This window comes from Carettochelys insculpta, chromosome 19, assembly GCF_033958435.1.
Source record: "Carettochelys insculpta isolate YL-2023 chromosome 19, ASM3395843v1, whole genome shotgun sequence".
Lineage (NCBI taxonomy): Eukaryota > Metazoa > Chordata > Testudines > Carettochelyidae > Carettochelys > Carettochelys insculpta.
Window position 1 is genome coordinate 3,472,730 of NC_134155.1, and position 14,968 is coordinate 3,487,697.

At 47.4% G+C, this 14,968-nt stretch overlaps 2 protein-coding genes across 4 annotated transcripts in view; one reads left to right on the plus strand and one right to left on the minus strand.

Moving 5' to 3' along the window:
* Nucleotides 1-394: 394 nt before the first annotated feature.
* On the minus strand, nucleotides 395-4,870 carry TIMM22 (translocase of inner mitochondrial membrane 22). Its single transcript, XM_075013673.1, has 4 exons — nucleotides 4,419-4,870; nucleotides 3,339-3,535; nucleotides 1,956-2,028; nucleotides 395-884 (listed from the first exon to the last, which is right to left on the minus strand). The coding sequence occupies exons 1-4, from the start codon at nucleotides 4,669-4,671 to the stop codon at nucleotides 808-810; spliced, it is 600 nt and encodes a 199-aa protein (XP_074869774.1). The 5' UTR covers nucleotides 4,672-4,870; the 3' UTR covers nucleotides 395-807.
* Nucleotides 4,871-6,747: 1,877 nt separating this feature from the next.
* The window catches only part of SPECC1 (sperm antigen with calponin homology and coiled-coil domains 1), a 191,328-nt gene continuing 183,107 nt past the window's right edge, over nucleotides 6,748-14,968 (plus strand). Inside the window, exon 1 of one of the 3 annotated variants that reach the window (XM_075013422.1) lies at nucleotides 6,748-6,829. In XM_075013422.1, coding sequence (XP_074869523.1) covers nucleotides 6,770-6,829 — 60 coding nt within the window. In that variant the 5' untranslated portion in view covers nucleotides 6,748-6,769. The remainder of the gene's footprint in view (nucleotides 6,830-14,968) is intronic. The other 2 variants (XM_075013424.1, XM_075013420.1) reach the window with 2 other exon arrangements.

Here is a 14,968-nt window from a genome sequence, read left to right on the forward strand (position 1 = left end):
CAGGCTCCTGCCAGCGTTCTAATCCTGGGCTTTCTAGTCTACACAGCTGGAGCTAACGTGCTGCTCCAACAGCAGCTGAAGCAAGAGCACTGTCGGTGGCTGTCTGACCCCAGGGAGATTGGCCCGCCTAGCTAGGCTTGCTGTACAGTATTACACTTCCGTCCACAGCTGTTTTTCCCCCCCACAGGCTTGTTGAAATGCGGCCACATGTTATCAGCTGGAAAAAAAGCTCGTTTGCTTTGTTCTCATGAAGATGCAGTAAGGAAAGTTGGCTCCCATTGAGGTGTGCTTTAAAAGGTTGTACAGAGGTGGGGACTCTGCAGCAGCTATTAAGACACTTGGAATCCCCCACCAGGTTTTGCTCCCCCCCTCAGAGCAGCAACTTGCAAACCTGTTACTGTTCAAACGTTTGCAGCAAACTGACAAGCCAGCTGGCTGCCTTTATTCAGATAGATTCTGATGGCTTGCCTCTTTCAACACCAGCACAACCTGCTGCAGAAGTCAGACTCCCAAGGGTCTTGGTGAGAAGAGACTCAGCTCTTCGAAACTGAGCGTCCGTTCTGAGGGAGACACTGATGCCATGGTGACCAAAAGTCTGGCTCAAGTTCAAGGAATGCCAGTGATGGGCACGAAATCAGCCGGCCAGGGTGAAGGGCGAAAGAATTATCAGTTGCTTCGGCAACACAGCAGAGAACATCCAGTGTGCTCTGCTCACTGATCCGCAGGCCAGGCTGTATGTCTGGTGAACCACCCGCTCGTACCAGCAGCACCGGAACAGAAGCAAAACTTCCCCACAGATCTGCACTGTTACCGTAAGTAATAATCAATCACCGCAGAGAATGCAGCAAAGCCGCCACAGCCAATGGCCCCTGCTTTTAAACCAGCTGCAATGCAAGAGGAGAAGGGCACGAATGAGAAACGTACTGCACATCTGACCATGAGCCGCTTTATGCTGCTGGCCTTGAAAAGCTCGGAGGGCTGCAGTGTTTTCCATGCAGAGAAACATGCACTCTAACTGGAACTGGATTTGGGTTGAGATGCAGCCCAGGAACGGGGCAGCTGCAGTACTTGGAATCTGGGACTGGGCCTGCATGCTGCATTGTTACCGGTCTCTGCTGCCAAAGGGCTGCAAATGAACGTCAGCTTTGATGAAATGGCTGTTTCAACAGCTGGCTGCATTCCCTGGGATATTCTCAGCATGGTAGGTGGGGGGCCTGAACAGTATGGTGGGGATAAAGGCAGCAGCTGCTTTAAAGGCTCCAAAAGGATGGTCCAGCCAGCCAGATTATGACAAACCTAATTAGGGGCCCTTACAATAGCTGTTTGCTTCCCTTGATGCCCTAGGGGAAGACACTTGAGGAAAGGAAAAGGAGGAAGAACTCTGTGATTCAGCCCAGCCTATTCTTAGGGGAACAGCTGGAGGTTCTTGCCCAAAGCCCACAAGCTAAGCAGCAACTGCTGTGGGATTAAGCCCCATTCTGATGGCTGCTAGCGACACTCATCCTCTGGGGTATAGGGGGCAGTGTATTTCCTGTACAGTAGTCTGTTGCAGTGGTTAGTCTAGGACTGATCCAAGTGTAACACACACCCAAAATTCCTGAGGCCCTTGAATAAGAAGGTTTAATTTTTTCCATTTGACTAATGCTTAAGGTACAGTCATGTTCCCTGTATCCCCTCCACACCAGCCCTCTCTGTCTGTATGGGTCTTTCAAGCCACCAGAGCAAAACCAGTTTTGATGGAAGCAAAATGTTACACAACCACCGATTACTAGGGAAGTAGAGACGGCACCCAAAGCTATGTCAGCTCATTTTGCAGCATCACAGACCCTTTAATGCAACGTGGAGGTGTTCTCTACTTGGCATGGCTAGAAAAGGCTACAGCGGCATCTGTGCAACAGGCAGTCTTGAATAGAGCCGTCGCTAGCACAGAAGCGGTTTGAAGTAGTGCTACTAACCTCTGAAGCCAATGGCTCCTCCAGTGATGCACCCACTAAGAACGCTGTTCTTCCAGTCAGATTTTCCACGATACTGAGGAATGGAGAAATGCAGTGGGGTCATTTCAAAACAACTCTCCAGTCCCCCAGACTCACAGCTGAACATGCCTGTTCCTAACTCTCCAGCAGATGGCAAAACTGACCTATGGTCTGACACTTCTTGAGGGAAGGGAGAGAATTATTTGACACACTCAAGGTGCAGTTGCACCCTAAAAGGGGCTGGCATCTATCATCAAATTCAGGCTTGCAAGACTTGGGCTGTTGGGTACACAACTACAAGAGGGGAGAGGGTCTCCGAGTCTAGGCTCAAGCCCAAGCCTGAATGTTTACCCTGCAGTAGCCCCACAAGGGCCAGCTGTGGCTGTATATTGCCATGCAGACAGTTCTACATGAGTTAATTATGCTTTCCAGTTAAAATGAAGCAACTTGGAGTCTCAGCAGTGAGGCAAGTAAGACCATTTGGCTCGCTAGCTACAGCATGAGATCCAGGACATGATCCAGAATTACCCTTAGAACGTCAAGAAGTCCTGTGACACCTTAGTCTATAGGGTGCCATAGGACTTCCTGTTATTCTCAAAGATACAGACTAACATGGTTACCTCTCCGATACTTGCCTCCAGAACATGATTTTCACACCAATCTCCTTTTTGCTTCTAATATTTTAGAGGAACAACGGGTACAGAGGTTGTTTTCTTGTACTGATTTCAAAAGAGGGGGTAGTCTTTAAAACTATAGTCCCCAAATTTACCCCTATGTTTATGCAGCCCTGGAATTAGAATTATTTTGATTGCCAAGTGTACCCTAACAGGGATGCAATGACCTTCCCTTTCTTTCTCTGCAGTGAACGATGAAGCCCACAGTTCTGCACTTTTCTAACAAGCAAGTGATCTGGACAACACTGAAGCTCAACAGCCAGAGCCAGACCCCTGCTTACATTGATCTGGCCCAGGTCAAGTCTCCATGCCACAGGCCAGAAGTCTTGAGCCTTATCACCTCCCGCCCCATGAGGCTGGAGCACAAGCTCCAGATGGGGCAAGCCCCAGTATCCCAAGCTGAATGTGGGTGGTGGTTTTGCTTCTCACTTGGGAGCAGGAGGTTGGAGTACATTTTCCTTTTACTGATGGGTGGCCCCTTATTTTTCTGTGTGTCAATGGCCCTTGATTAAAAAAAAAAAGTGTCCCCCACCCAGCCTAGATGTACTTCATCTTCAGCTAGAGTAGTTTTTCCATCCCTAAAGGCTGCTTTAGAGTAGGTCAACAGCCCGTTAGTTAGGAATGCGCACACGGCAGGGCAAGAGTGCCAAAGAATGAAATCATTTCAGATAGTCATAAGACGGCTACTTACAGACTCTACTATGCATTCTGTACAGGAGAACATAGCACCCACAATGGCAAAGTTTTTGGCATAGGACATCCCTCGTTGGCCCATATCTTTAAGGACTTCTTTTGCGGTTGGTGTACGATAGGGATCCTTGGGATCAAACCCTACATTGGTATCGATGCCTGCCGTGAACACACCAAATGCTCCTCCCAAAACAAACCCTAAAGAAACCAAAAAGAAGAGTGAGAACAGAATGTTTCCTGATGATGCAGCAGTGTAGCACTGTCATCACAACAAACGGCCCAGCATCCTGGTACTACATTAGAGTTTGTAAAAGACACTGGTGGTCAGGACAGCAGACTCCCCTATGCCTCACAGTCACAATAATACAGCACATCTCTAAACATCCCAGGCAGCTCTTCTGTTACCCCTTCGGGCAAGTATTGGAGAGTCCTGCATACAAAGTAGGAAACTGCAGCATAGGGAGTGGGAAGTAACTGACATGAATATAGAAATGGCCATACTGGGACAAATTAATAGAATGAAGCAAATACTGATTCCTCACGTGTGGCCTGGATCCTGTTTCTGGCAATCAGAAGTGTAGAGACCCACAGCACAGGGGCCATGAGCTGTACCTTCTTGGCTAATAGCCATTGATGGTCCTATCCCATTCTCCTTGAACTTAGCTAGTTCTTTTTTTAACTCGGCTGTAGTTCTGTCCTTCACAGCACCCCCGGCAAGGAGTTCCACAGGGTGACTGGGTTGCGTGAATGTCCTCGGTATGTTTCAAACCAGCCGTCCCTTCACTTCATTGAGTGACCCCCTAATTCTTACCCAGGAGTCAGTAACACCTGCCTCCCCACCGGTGTCTGATAGCCTCCATCATACCCCCACCCGCCCTCGTCCAGCCGAGCCGCCAGGCCTCCCCTTGTAACGACTCCAGCCCGGGTCGGGTCAGGGCAGGTCCCGTCACGGGGCCGGCAGCCAGTCCGGAAGAGGCCCAGCAGCCCCGGGAGCGAGGCAGCTTGAGCGGGGAGGGGAGATGGGGACGCCGCTTCTCCGACCGGCCCGGCCCGGCCCCGCCCCGCCCCGCCCCGCCCGCACCTCCCACGCAGGCCAGCGCCGCCTTGAACCCGCAGCTCTCCATGACCCCCTCGATCAGCTTCTGCTCGTCGCTCTTGGGCGGGGCCGGGATGCCCCCCAGCGCGGCGGGGTCCAGGGCCCGGGCCTGGCGCGGCCCCCGCCGCTCCCCCACCAGGTGCGCCAGCAGGAGGCTGTACTGCAGAGGCGCTGGCCCGGGCGGCTCAGGCCCGGGGCCGGCGGCCACGCTCGCTCCGGGGGAGGAGGCCGCCGCCATGACAGGCCGGGTAGACTCAGTCGCCGTCTCCCGATCGCAGATTCTACACTCGGCGCTGAGAAGGGGGAGGCACCAGCCGATTCCACACCGCGCAGCTCCGCGCGGGGGGGCGGCAGCACGCCGCCCGTCACCGAAGGGCAGAGCGCGCCAGGCCCTTGTTGCCCCTCTCCAGCCGCCAGGCGCCTGTTCGTCCCCGCGTGCCCTGCGGCAACCCCCGTGAAAAGACTATGACTCCCAGCATGCTCCGCCGCGGCAGGCCTTGGGGCGCGGCCAGGCTCCGCTGCGCTGAGGCTCACGGGGTTTGTAGTCCGCGCGCTCTGAGAGGGAGAACCACGTTTCCCAGGGTGCCCCGCGGCGGTAGCCCTCTGGCGGCTGTTAGGAACGTTGCAGGGGAGAGGGAAGGCGCGCGCTGCCGGAGCATCTTGAGAGGAGGCGGCTGAGGAGGCAGCAGGTGAGCGGGGCGGGGCGGGGCGGGGGCATGTCCCCTGGGGCCTTGGCCAGGGCGGGAGGCAGAGGGGCCCTAGTGGCAGGAGGCTGGGCCCGCGGCCGTGGCTCAAGGCCTTGCAGGAGGGGCTCTGGGGGCCGCCTAAGGCAGAGGAGGCAGCAAGGACCAGTGGTTAGTCCGAGGGCAGCCACAGTGCCAGGGATCCTGTCCCCTCGGCAGCCCCCTCAGGTCATGGGGAAGCCTTGAGTCCGGGGTGCAAGGGGCCCCTGGGTCTGCTGGGGAGGGAGCAGGGCTGCCCTGTGGGTGGCTGTCACTGACACCATGGGGTGGCCCTGCCGGCGTACCCAGTCGCAGAGCGCTACTGCCACTCGCACAGCCAAGGTGCTGTGGGTATCTGTGCAGTAGCTCTGAGCTAATGCCCCTCATGGTGTCCTAGGGTGCATCCGCCAACTGTCTCTTGCCTTTCGGGGGTGGGTAGCTCCAAGGAGTTAGGTCCCAGCATCTGAAGTGGCGGCTTGGGCTCAGACAAGGGCAGCTCTACTCCACTTCATTTTTCATACGTTAGGCAGAAATACTAGGTGAACAGAAATTTTCCATGGAACCCATAAGCTGAGTAGAGCTTGGATGCCCCTGCCATAACGGAGCAGTCATGCCTGGGGGTTTGTACAGAGCAAGGGACACTGAGTGTTTTTACAACATCTGTCTCGCAGTCATAAAATTCAGTCCTGATGGGAGTCAGATGAGGTAGGATCTTAACTCTTACACTACCATTTATTCTCTTTGGCAGTAGTATAGAAACTCCACCTTAATACTTCCAACTCTGCTTAAAAGGGAAGCTGTCAGCTAAAATAAATGCTTGAAAAATTTTTACTAATTATTTGTGCTATGTGCTCAGTAGTGACATACCTAGGCCTGCTAAACCCCAGGCTGTGAGTTCAATCCTTGAGAAGGCCACTTAAGGATTGGGGCAAGTAGACATGGGGGATGGTGCTTGAGTCCCGCCAAGAGGACAGAGGACTGGACTAAATGACCTCCCAAGGTCCCTTGCAGCTCTAGGAGATGTGTATCTCCAATTACATCAATATCCAACATTTTTTTAAATCTGCAGTTTTGGGCTAATACTCAAGGAACAGTGAAAATGGGATGCTTGAAGGCACAGAATTTCAATAATTTAAAATGTTAGAAAACATTGTTATGGTTATTTTAAAAATGTATGAATATGAATCTATGAATGAAACGTAATTTAAATATTTCCATGTATTCTGCAAATCAGATCCATAGTTGGAACTAAATTAGGTGCAATAGGTATTCAGTACTATATTAGCCTGGTTTTCCTTTGCTCTTACACTTCAGCATTGTTACGGGTTTACAAGAAGGGACATGCAAATCTGGATAGTTCTGTGCAAATACATTTAATACTTTACAATGGTTTATTTTATTGTACAAAGTGATGAAGCAGGTCTTTGCCCACAAAAGCTTACGCTCCAAAATATCTTCTAGTCCATAAGGTACCACAAGACTTGTTCATCCTGACTTGTGCATTGAGCTCTCTACTGTCCTCTACTGGTTGCTCAGTGCTATTCCCTCTGAACTGAACGCAGTAAAGGTACACACGCAACTCTCTTGATATGAAAAGAAGCCAGAGTGTTCTTTATGAGTACTGAACTTCAATCTCCCTTTAACAAGAATGGGCCACCTCTTCTGACCTTCAAGGTACACGCAAAGCCCATCTCTTTAGGATTTTGGGGGAGTGCATGGTGTGTTAAGGGCTAGGACTAGTGCGTGGAGAGTTGGGCTCTCTTGGCGGCTGGAGTATTGTTTTGGATTATTTTCCCTTTCCTCTTTTGTTGGGAAGAGGCTGTATTTTATATTTATAATAATATATTGCAAATCTAAGGCAATAGAACACATAAATCACATTGGAAGCTGACTGAGATTTTCCTCTAGCTCCAGTGGCAGAGATCTGTGATTTGGAATTGGAACTTAGGGTGTACAATTTATCTTTTTGTTTCTGTTGTGGTTTGCTGCATCCAGGGTTATGGGAACAAACTTCATTTATGACCAGAACTCACATGTTATAGTTTTCTGATCTTTTCTCTCCCATACAGTATCACTTTCCATTATGAATATTGTTCCCCTTTCCCAGTATTATGCACACATAGGTTTATGTTCTGCATGTGAATTAAGGCACTGATCCTGCAAACATTTAACCCTGTGCTTATCTCTAAGTATGCAAGTCATCCCATTGACTTCCATGGACTATTCCTATGAGTAAAGTGTTTGCAGGATCGGGGCCTGGATTGCATGAATGAAAATTCTTGCTTGATGGAATAAGTAGAAACCTGCAATGAACAAGCTGCTCACTCCAAATTTCAGTTTCTCTCTCGCAAACACTCTGTATGTTTGCAAATTATTGGTGTTTGATCCCTTCAGCACAAGCCAGTCCTCTGAATCATGTGCCTGAAATTACACTATTCAACCTCCTACAAGAAACCTCAATTTTCTCAGCAGCAATTGCATTTTTTTTTATCTTCTGTAACCCTAAAAGGAACACTTTGAAACATTCTTTTGTCTCTTCACTTGTAATTAAAAGGAAATCTGGTAAGCAAGCAAGGTCAAATCGATATTATGTTTTTATAAAATGTACGCGTACTGGACTGTGCTATACATTAGGATCTATTTGTTCATTTTCACTAGAGGGCAGCACATAGGAGCTTTTAAGAGAATGTTGGTCAGCATCACTGAATCTTTGGAGATTATGGATATGTAGGTCAGGGCCCTGAAGGACAAAGCATTTAAACTGTAAATTGTCTGAAATTCTGATTCAGAAGTATGATTTTCATAGCTACATAGGCTTGTTGTTTTGAATCTGCTTCCCTAGTCAGAAGCCACTCACCATGACCAGGAGTGCTCTGCATGTTTGCAGAGGGCTGTGACTGATGTTACTTCCTGCTGCACTGATACGGTTTAGAGGCATGTTTCTTAATTACTGGTCATGGACTGATGCTGGTCCCTGCTATCTTCCTAACATAGTTTAGGAAGTCAGCAAACCAGTCCTGAATATCTAAAAGGTTGAGAAACACTGGCTTAAAGCAGGGGTTCTCAAACTTCATTGCGCCACAGCCTCCTTCTGACAACAACAATTATTACACTATTGCAGGAGTGGGGACTGAAGCCTGAACCTGCCCAAGCCCTCATCCCCCAGGCGGAGGAGCCAAAGCCTGAGCCTCACTGCCTTAGGCAGGGGGCCCATAGCTGAAACCCAAAGGCATCCACCCCAGGCAGGGGGCCTAACACATGAGCTCCATCACTCGGGCTTCAGCTTCGGACACAATCAGTGGGACTCGGGTTCCAGCCCTGGGCTGCAGCAAGACTAAACCAGCCCCGGTGACCCCCTTAAAACAGGGTTGTGATCCACTTTGAGGCCCTGACCCACAGTTTGAGAACTACTGGTCTAGAGCATGATCCGGGCTGCAACTTCTGTCCTCCTTTGGAATCAGGAAGCGCCTTAGCAAATAAAAACAGATGGGGGTAGGTTTTAGGGCAGTTTGCAAACTATGTAGTGCCAACCAAATTATGTTTGAGGTCAGTGTTCCCAGTAAGCTGTGCACTTGTGTTGCCACTCAGAAAGATTCAAATACCACCCACCTGATTAGCAAAGCTCTCATAGCTAGTTTGTTTGTTTGTTTGTTTCTGCTGGTAGTGCACAAAAAATTGTTCCGCACATGGATGGAAAAGATTAGAGGGTGTATTGGTTGAGGTCTTGACTTGTTGTATGGGTGGGCGCCCTTTCCCTTCTTTTGTACTGTTGACTCTGGGCCTTTTCCAATTTTTTTTTTTTATATATATTTAACTTTTTTGTTGCATTCATAATGAACAGCTCCAATGGGTAGAGCAGGAAATTGGAAACAAGGACTCCTGCTTTCTGTTTCCAGTACTTAGTCACCAGCATTAGGTGTGTTACTTTATAGATGGCTGAACAGCCAGGTAATGTGGTGATGAAGATACTTTAAGTGTAAGTTTGTTTGCTGTTTGTAGGGTGGTTTCAGACCCTTGGATGGACAGTTTGAGAGTCCATGGTGTGTGAAGTCAGCAACTGGAAACAAAGTTTCCTCCTCTTTTGAGCCTCACTCCCTTTGTTCATAAAATGCAAACCAAAGCTGTGGAGGGGATTACGTCTGTACTGAACTGACAGGGCTTTCCATGCTGGCAACCACTGTCATTTGTTTTTCCTAACCACTAACATATCTATAAAGACATGAGCTGTAGCCCACAAAGACAGGGATTTGAAAATTAAAGCTGCAAACATAGTCTGGTGTTCTGAGATCCTGACTTAGATTAGCACAAGACAAACTGCTTACCTTATTTTTCAAAGCCTTTCTTGAGACCAGCTGGGCCTTCTCCACATGACTGTGTTTTGCAATTTGACAGACGGCACGAGACTTGGGTTTGGAGGATGTTTGGCTGAGCCTTCCTTTTTTCTGTCACTGTGTCTAATGTACTCTTAAGTATTTTGTATTTGTTATACCCTTTTGAAGAGTGACCACTCTACTGTGCAAGGTATCTGAGCTTTTTATTTGATCTACCCCCTTTCTCGATACTCTCTCCATCCTGTTATCAAAGATAATTGTGTTTTCATTCAATGATTTACAATTTTAAAAGTATATAACCTCTCGTAACTCAAGCGTGCTGATGTCACCTCCCAGGAAAGCAAGCTATTGTTGTAAGAGCCTGAGTTCTCTTTCAAGAAACCTGGTTTAGTCCAGAGTGAAGTGGATGTAAGAGGGCAAGTGCTGTGGGGAGAAATGCAGTGAAAAGGCAAAAGAATCCTCGGTTTGGTAAATTACATTCAGGTTTTGTCAAGCTTCTGAGATGTTCCTGATATTAAGGATCAGGTGCCTAGTTCTTGCAATCTCTCTTTGTGCAACTCCCATGAAATCTGCATGGATCACAATGGGTTAAAAACAAAACAGTGGCTACGTCTACACTAGCCGAAAACTTCGAAATGGCCATGCAAATGGCCATTTCGAAGTTTACTAATGAAGCGCTGAAATACATATTCAGTGCCTCATTAGCATACGGGTGGCCACGGCACTTTGAAATTGACGCGGCTCGCCACCGTGCAGCTCGTCCAGATGGGGCTCCTTTTTGAAAGGACCCCAGCTACTTTGAAGTACCCTTATTCCTATGAGCAGATGGGAATAAGGGGACTTCGAAGTAGCCAGGGTCCTTTCAAAAAAGAGCCCTGTCTGGACGAGCCGTGTGGTGACGAGCCGTGTGGTGACGAGCTGCGCGGCAGCGAGCCGCATCAATTTTGAAGTGCCGTGGCCGCCCACATGCTAATGAGGCACTGAATATGTATTTCAGCGCTTCATTAGTAAACTTCGAAATGGCCATTTGCATGGCCATTTAGAAGTTTTTGGCTAGTGTAGACACGGCCAATATGTTACATTTCTCTCTAATTCATGAAAAAGATGGCCCCCATCTAAATTCCATCTATGGCAGAATCCCCTTTGATGTGAGGAACCACTTTAAAATTATATTCAGGGTGCAGGGCCATCCCTGGCCACCCACCAACACGAAGGCTGAACAGTAGCACATTCTGTAATTATTTATTTGGTGGCACCCCTGCAGTGTCCAAATACAAGCTAAAACCTTTTGTGTCTCAGTTTGGTAATATCTCAAGTGAAGATATTGCCTGTTCAATGATTTAAACATACTTCACAAATTTAGTTAGGTATCCAAATCAGCAGGTGCTTCTTGCTTGCACATGGAGCAAAATGTGTAACTATTTAAAGGCCTCCTAATCTCTTACTATATTTTTGGCGCTGTGTTTTTCTGCGGTGACTAAGCTACAGCTATTGTAATAAGGCCTTCAGAAACAAAAAAATATTGGAGTAAGTTCACTTGAAATAGCTTATTTGGGGAGTTGCTGTTCCCTTTTGCATTTGGAATTCTGGGTCCAACTCAACAGGTCTGTAAGTCAGAACATCTTCCTTAAGTCCAGAGCTCCAGCAGTAAATTGGTTCCTCTAGTTCTAAGCCTTCTGTGTCTCTATCATCCTAAATCTTCCTGGTGTCTAACAAATGTGATTATGAGTTGCCTTTAAATATCCATTAACTCTACCAGTCACCATAGTAACTACTGTAACGGAGCCTCTTGCTGGTAGAAGGTTGCCTAGCTCCCTGAGTTATTACATTTTCATGCTCAAAAATTGTTGGATTTACTGTTGGGCAGAGGTCACAGATGTCAGAAAGGAAAAAAAAAATATATGTTTTTAAATCTCTATGGAATGTTATCCTGATGCTGGTGAAAGGAATGGGATTGACAGCCCTGGTGACTGATGGCATTGGTCCACAGAAAAGGGTCTTAGTGGGCAGTAGTTGAGCGACTCTTCTCCGTCTACTACCCCTATCCCAGAGTGCTCCAACACTGCTCAGGAGCAATCTATGAGAGTGTGGGAGAACACCCATCTCTGGCTGATTCAGTGCTTGGTCTTTCTCATGAATTGCTTATAAGGGATGCAATATTACTGTAGTTGCAAGGTGGATAATACAAGCAAGCTGAGGATATGCCTGCATTACAAAATTAGGTCAAATTTATTTAAATACATGATTAGTCTCTGATTTTACAAAGACAATGCTGCCTGTCCCCACTATGCATATTTGGTTGGTGAAGTGCATCCCTCTACCAGAGCTCACGTTGACTGGCAGAGATGCACACTTTGGGAGCGCATCCCACTACCAGAGCTCTCATTGAGTGGCGGAGATACGCACTCTGGGCAGCAGTCCCACAGTTCCTGCCACCTATTGGAATTCTGGGGTTTTATCCCAGTGCTAGATGGGACAAAAACTTTTTTTTGCAGATTGTTTTGGGTACATGTTGTCAACTCCTATGATGCCCTCTCCTGTTCCGCCACTTCCTCCCTCTGTCCCTGAAAGTAACAGGGAGTAATCGTTTGCATACTGTTTTTCCTAAGCCTTGATTACCCTTGCAAACACAGTCTCACAGCAAGCATGGATCCCTATCAGCTGTATGCTGTTGTTGTGAACATCGCAAACATCACATGCATTATCATGCATTATTTGCAGTCTAGCCAGTAGTCCCCATGCACAGGAAAGTGCCACTTCACACACAGGCATTCCAAAAGCCATGGAATGGAGCAATGCATGTTTGCTGGTGGTAGATGGGCATGTTGACCCAGTGGAAAATCATTTCTGGGCCCATGAAACAAACGCAGAGTGGTGTGACTGCATTGATATGCAGCTCTGGGATGAGGAGCCTAAGGTCATTTTCATGGAACTTTGTGAATTGCTTTCCCCAGCCCTGAGGCACTGCATTACAAAAATGAGACCTGCTCTGACAGTTGAGAAGTGAGTAGCAATATCTCTTTGGAAAGTTGGACTGCCAGATTGCTATGGGTCAGTCACAAATCAATTCAGAGTAAATAAATGTACCATGGAGGCTTCTGTGAGCCAAGTACCCAGGATAATCAATACACTTCTGCTAAGAAGGGAGGTAACTCTGGGAAATGTGCAAGACATAGGGGGATGGCTTTGCCACAGTGGGGTTCCCTAACTGTGTTGGGGTGATAGACAGAATGCATTTTTCTATACTGACACCAGACCATCTTGCCAAATAGTACATAAACCAGAAGGGGTGCTTCTCAATGGCGTCGCAAGTCTAATGGAGCACAAGGGGCATACCAACATAAACACTGGATGGTCAGGAAAGGTTCGTGAAGTGCACATCTTGAGGAACTCTGGTCTCTTTAGAAAGCTGCAAAAAGGAGCTTTCTCTCTAGATAGGAAAATTACAGTTGGTGACATTGAGATCCCAGTAATTATCCTTGGAGACCCAGCCCACCCCTTGTTCCCATGGCTCATGAAGCCAGTCACAGGCAGCCTGAATAGTAGCAAGTGCAGAATGGTGGTAGAATGTGCCTTTGGCCATTTAAAAGCCAGCTGGTGCCGTTTTACTCACTATGTTAAACCTCAGCAAAAGCAGTATTCCAATTGTTGCTGCTGCTGCTTACTGTAAGCTCCATAGTATGTATGAAATGGCCAATTATGAGCATCCAGACACCAGGACAGTAAGAAAAGCACACTGAGGCACACTTCATCTCTAAGGGGCTCTGAAAACCAGTTTTATGAATGACCCAGTGCTGATGTGACTGTTATGTGTTTTTTCTATCCAAGCTGCCCCCTTTTTTTGCATCTACTGCCCTGTAAACTAAGCTCAAATCAACCACAGAGTGCACAGTGAATAAATAAGCTTGTGGCCTCAGTCCATTCATTTTTGTTATGCTAACATACACTGAACAGAGACAACAATGAATAGTAAAGATTACTCAAGTCTAATGGCTTGATAACATGGGGGAGAGGGACAAGGACCTGTAGCTTAGAATTGCATTGTGTAGAAATCAGAGCTGTGTGAATGAAAGCCTTCTGCTCCATGAACCCTCCCCTGGAATTGAATTCATGAGATACCAGAGCTCTTTGCTGCCACGATTCTTGGATGATGAGGAGAGGGGAATATGGAACTTGGTGAGGAGGGCAGTTGGTTCATCTTTGGTTTGCAGTGGGACTCTTAAAATCTAATTGTCTTTCCTGCAACTCAACCAGATGCCTCAACATGTCTGCCTGCTCCCCCCATAAACTGCAGTCTCTCTGCCTGCATGTTATGTTCTTTTTTTCCTCATGTTTTTCTGTCCTCTTGGGCAGTACACTGTTCTCCAAGAATGTCCATAAACTGAGCAGAGGAACACGTCATATCACAGAATGTCTTCTCTTGTTCATTTTTTTCACCTTTAGTCTGGCTCAGCCTTTGTGCTGGTGTGTGGGAAGGTGCCTATAGACATAATTCCAGCTGCAAGGGGGAAAAAGTACAAAGGTAGCATCACAGAATGCACGCTGTTGAAAACACACATTTAACTTTTGCAATGAATGAAACTCTTTACAGCAGTGCATATTTTGCCTGTAAGTGCAAGGCCGTCTTCCCTTTTACGGTAAGTATCTACCAGTAAGGTATGACACATGGCAGAGCTCTGAACAGTAGAATTCTCTTTGCAGCAGGCATGGTAAGCACACAAGAAAAGATGAGGTATATTTTTGTTTTTATTTTATTTTTTTAATTTTGCTGCTGCTTTTTAAGCATCTGTGATTAATGGCTGCAAACTGTAGCACTCTTCCCCCCTCACCCCAGCAATGTGGATATTGCCTCAGTGTTTATTGAACACATTTGCTTTTGTTATGTGCTGGCACCAGGTTTGGGATGGAGAGAGACATGGATGACACATAGTAACAGAGAGGAAGCCGTGCTAGTCTATACACTATCAAAACAAAAAGCAGTCAAGTAGCACTTTAAAGACTAGCAAAATAGTTTATTAGGTGAGCTTTCGTGGGACACACCCACTGGCTATGGTCTGAAGAAGTGGGTCTGTTCCACAAAAGCTCACCTAATAAACTATTTTGCTACTCTTTTAAAGTGCTACTTGACTGCTTTTTGTTTTGATGGATGACACAGTCAGCTTGGGACCATCTGCATCCTACGTGTGCTGGCTGTGTTCCAGGATGAGCTCTTCCAACCAAGCATGTGAACAAGGCAGACCTGGAGACATTTTTAGGGGGGATCAGCAAGGAGTGGCAGATTATGTAAGGGGTAGCCCTTATGAACCTTCCCCCATTTCAGTTACATAACCATGTGTGATATCAGTTTCCTGAGGCTAACAAAGCCAGAAAGAGATCAGTTTTTCCAGGAATCTGAGCAGAGACTATGCTGTGTGCTGCAGTGATGTCAGATCACTTAATACTGTCATAGGAATGTCCTACCACAGTGGACAGAAAAAGGCAG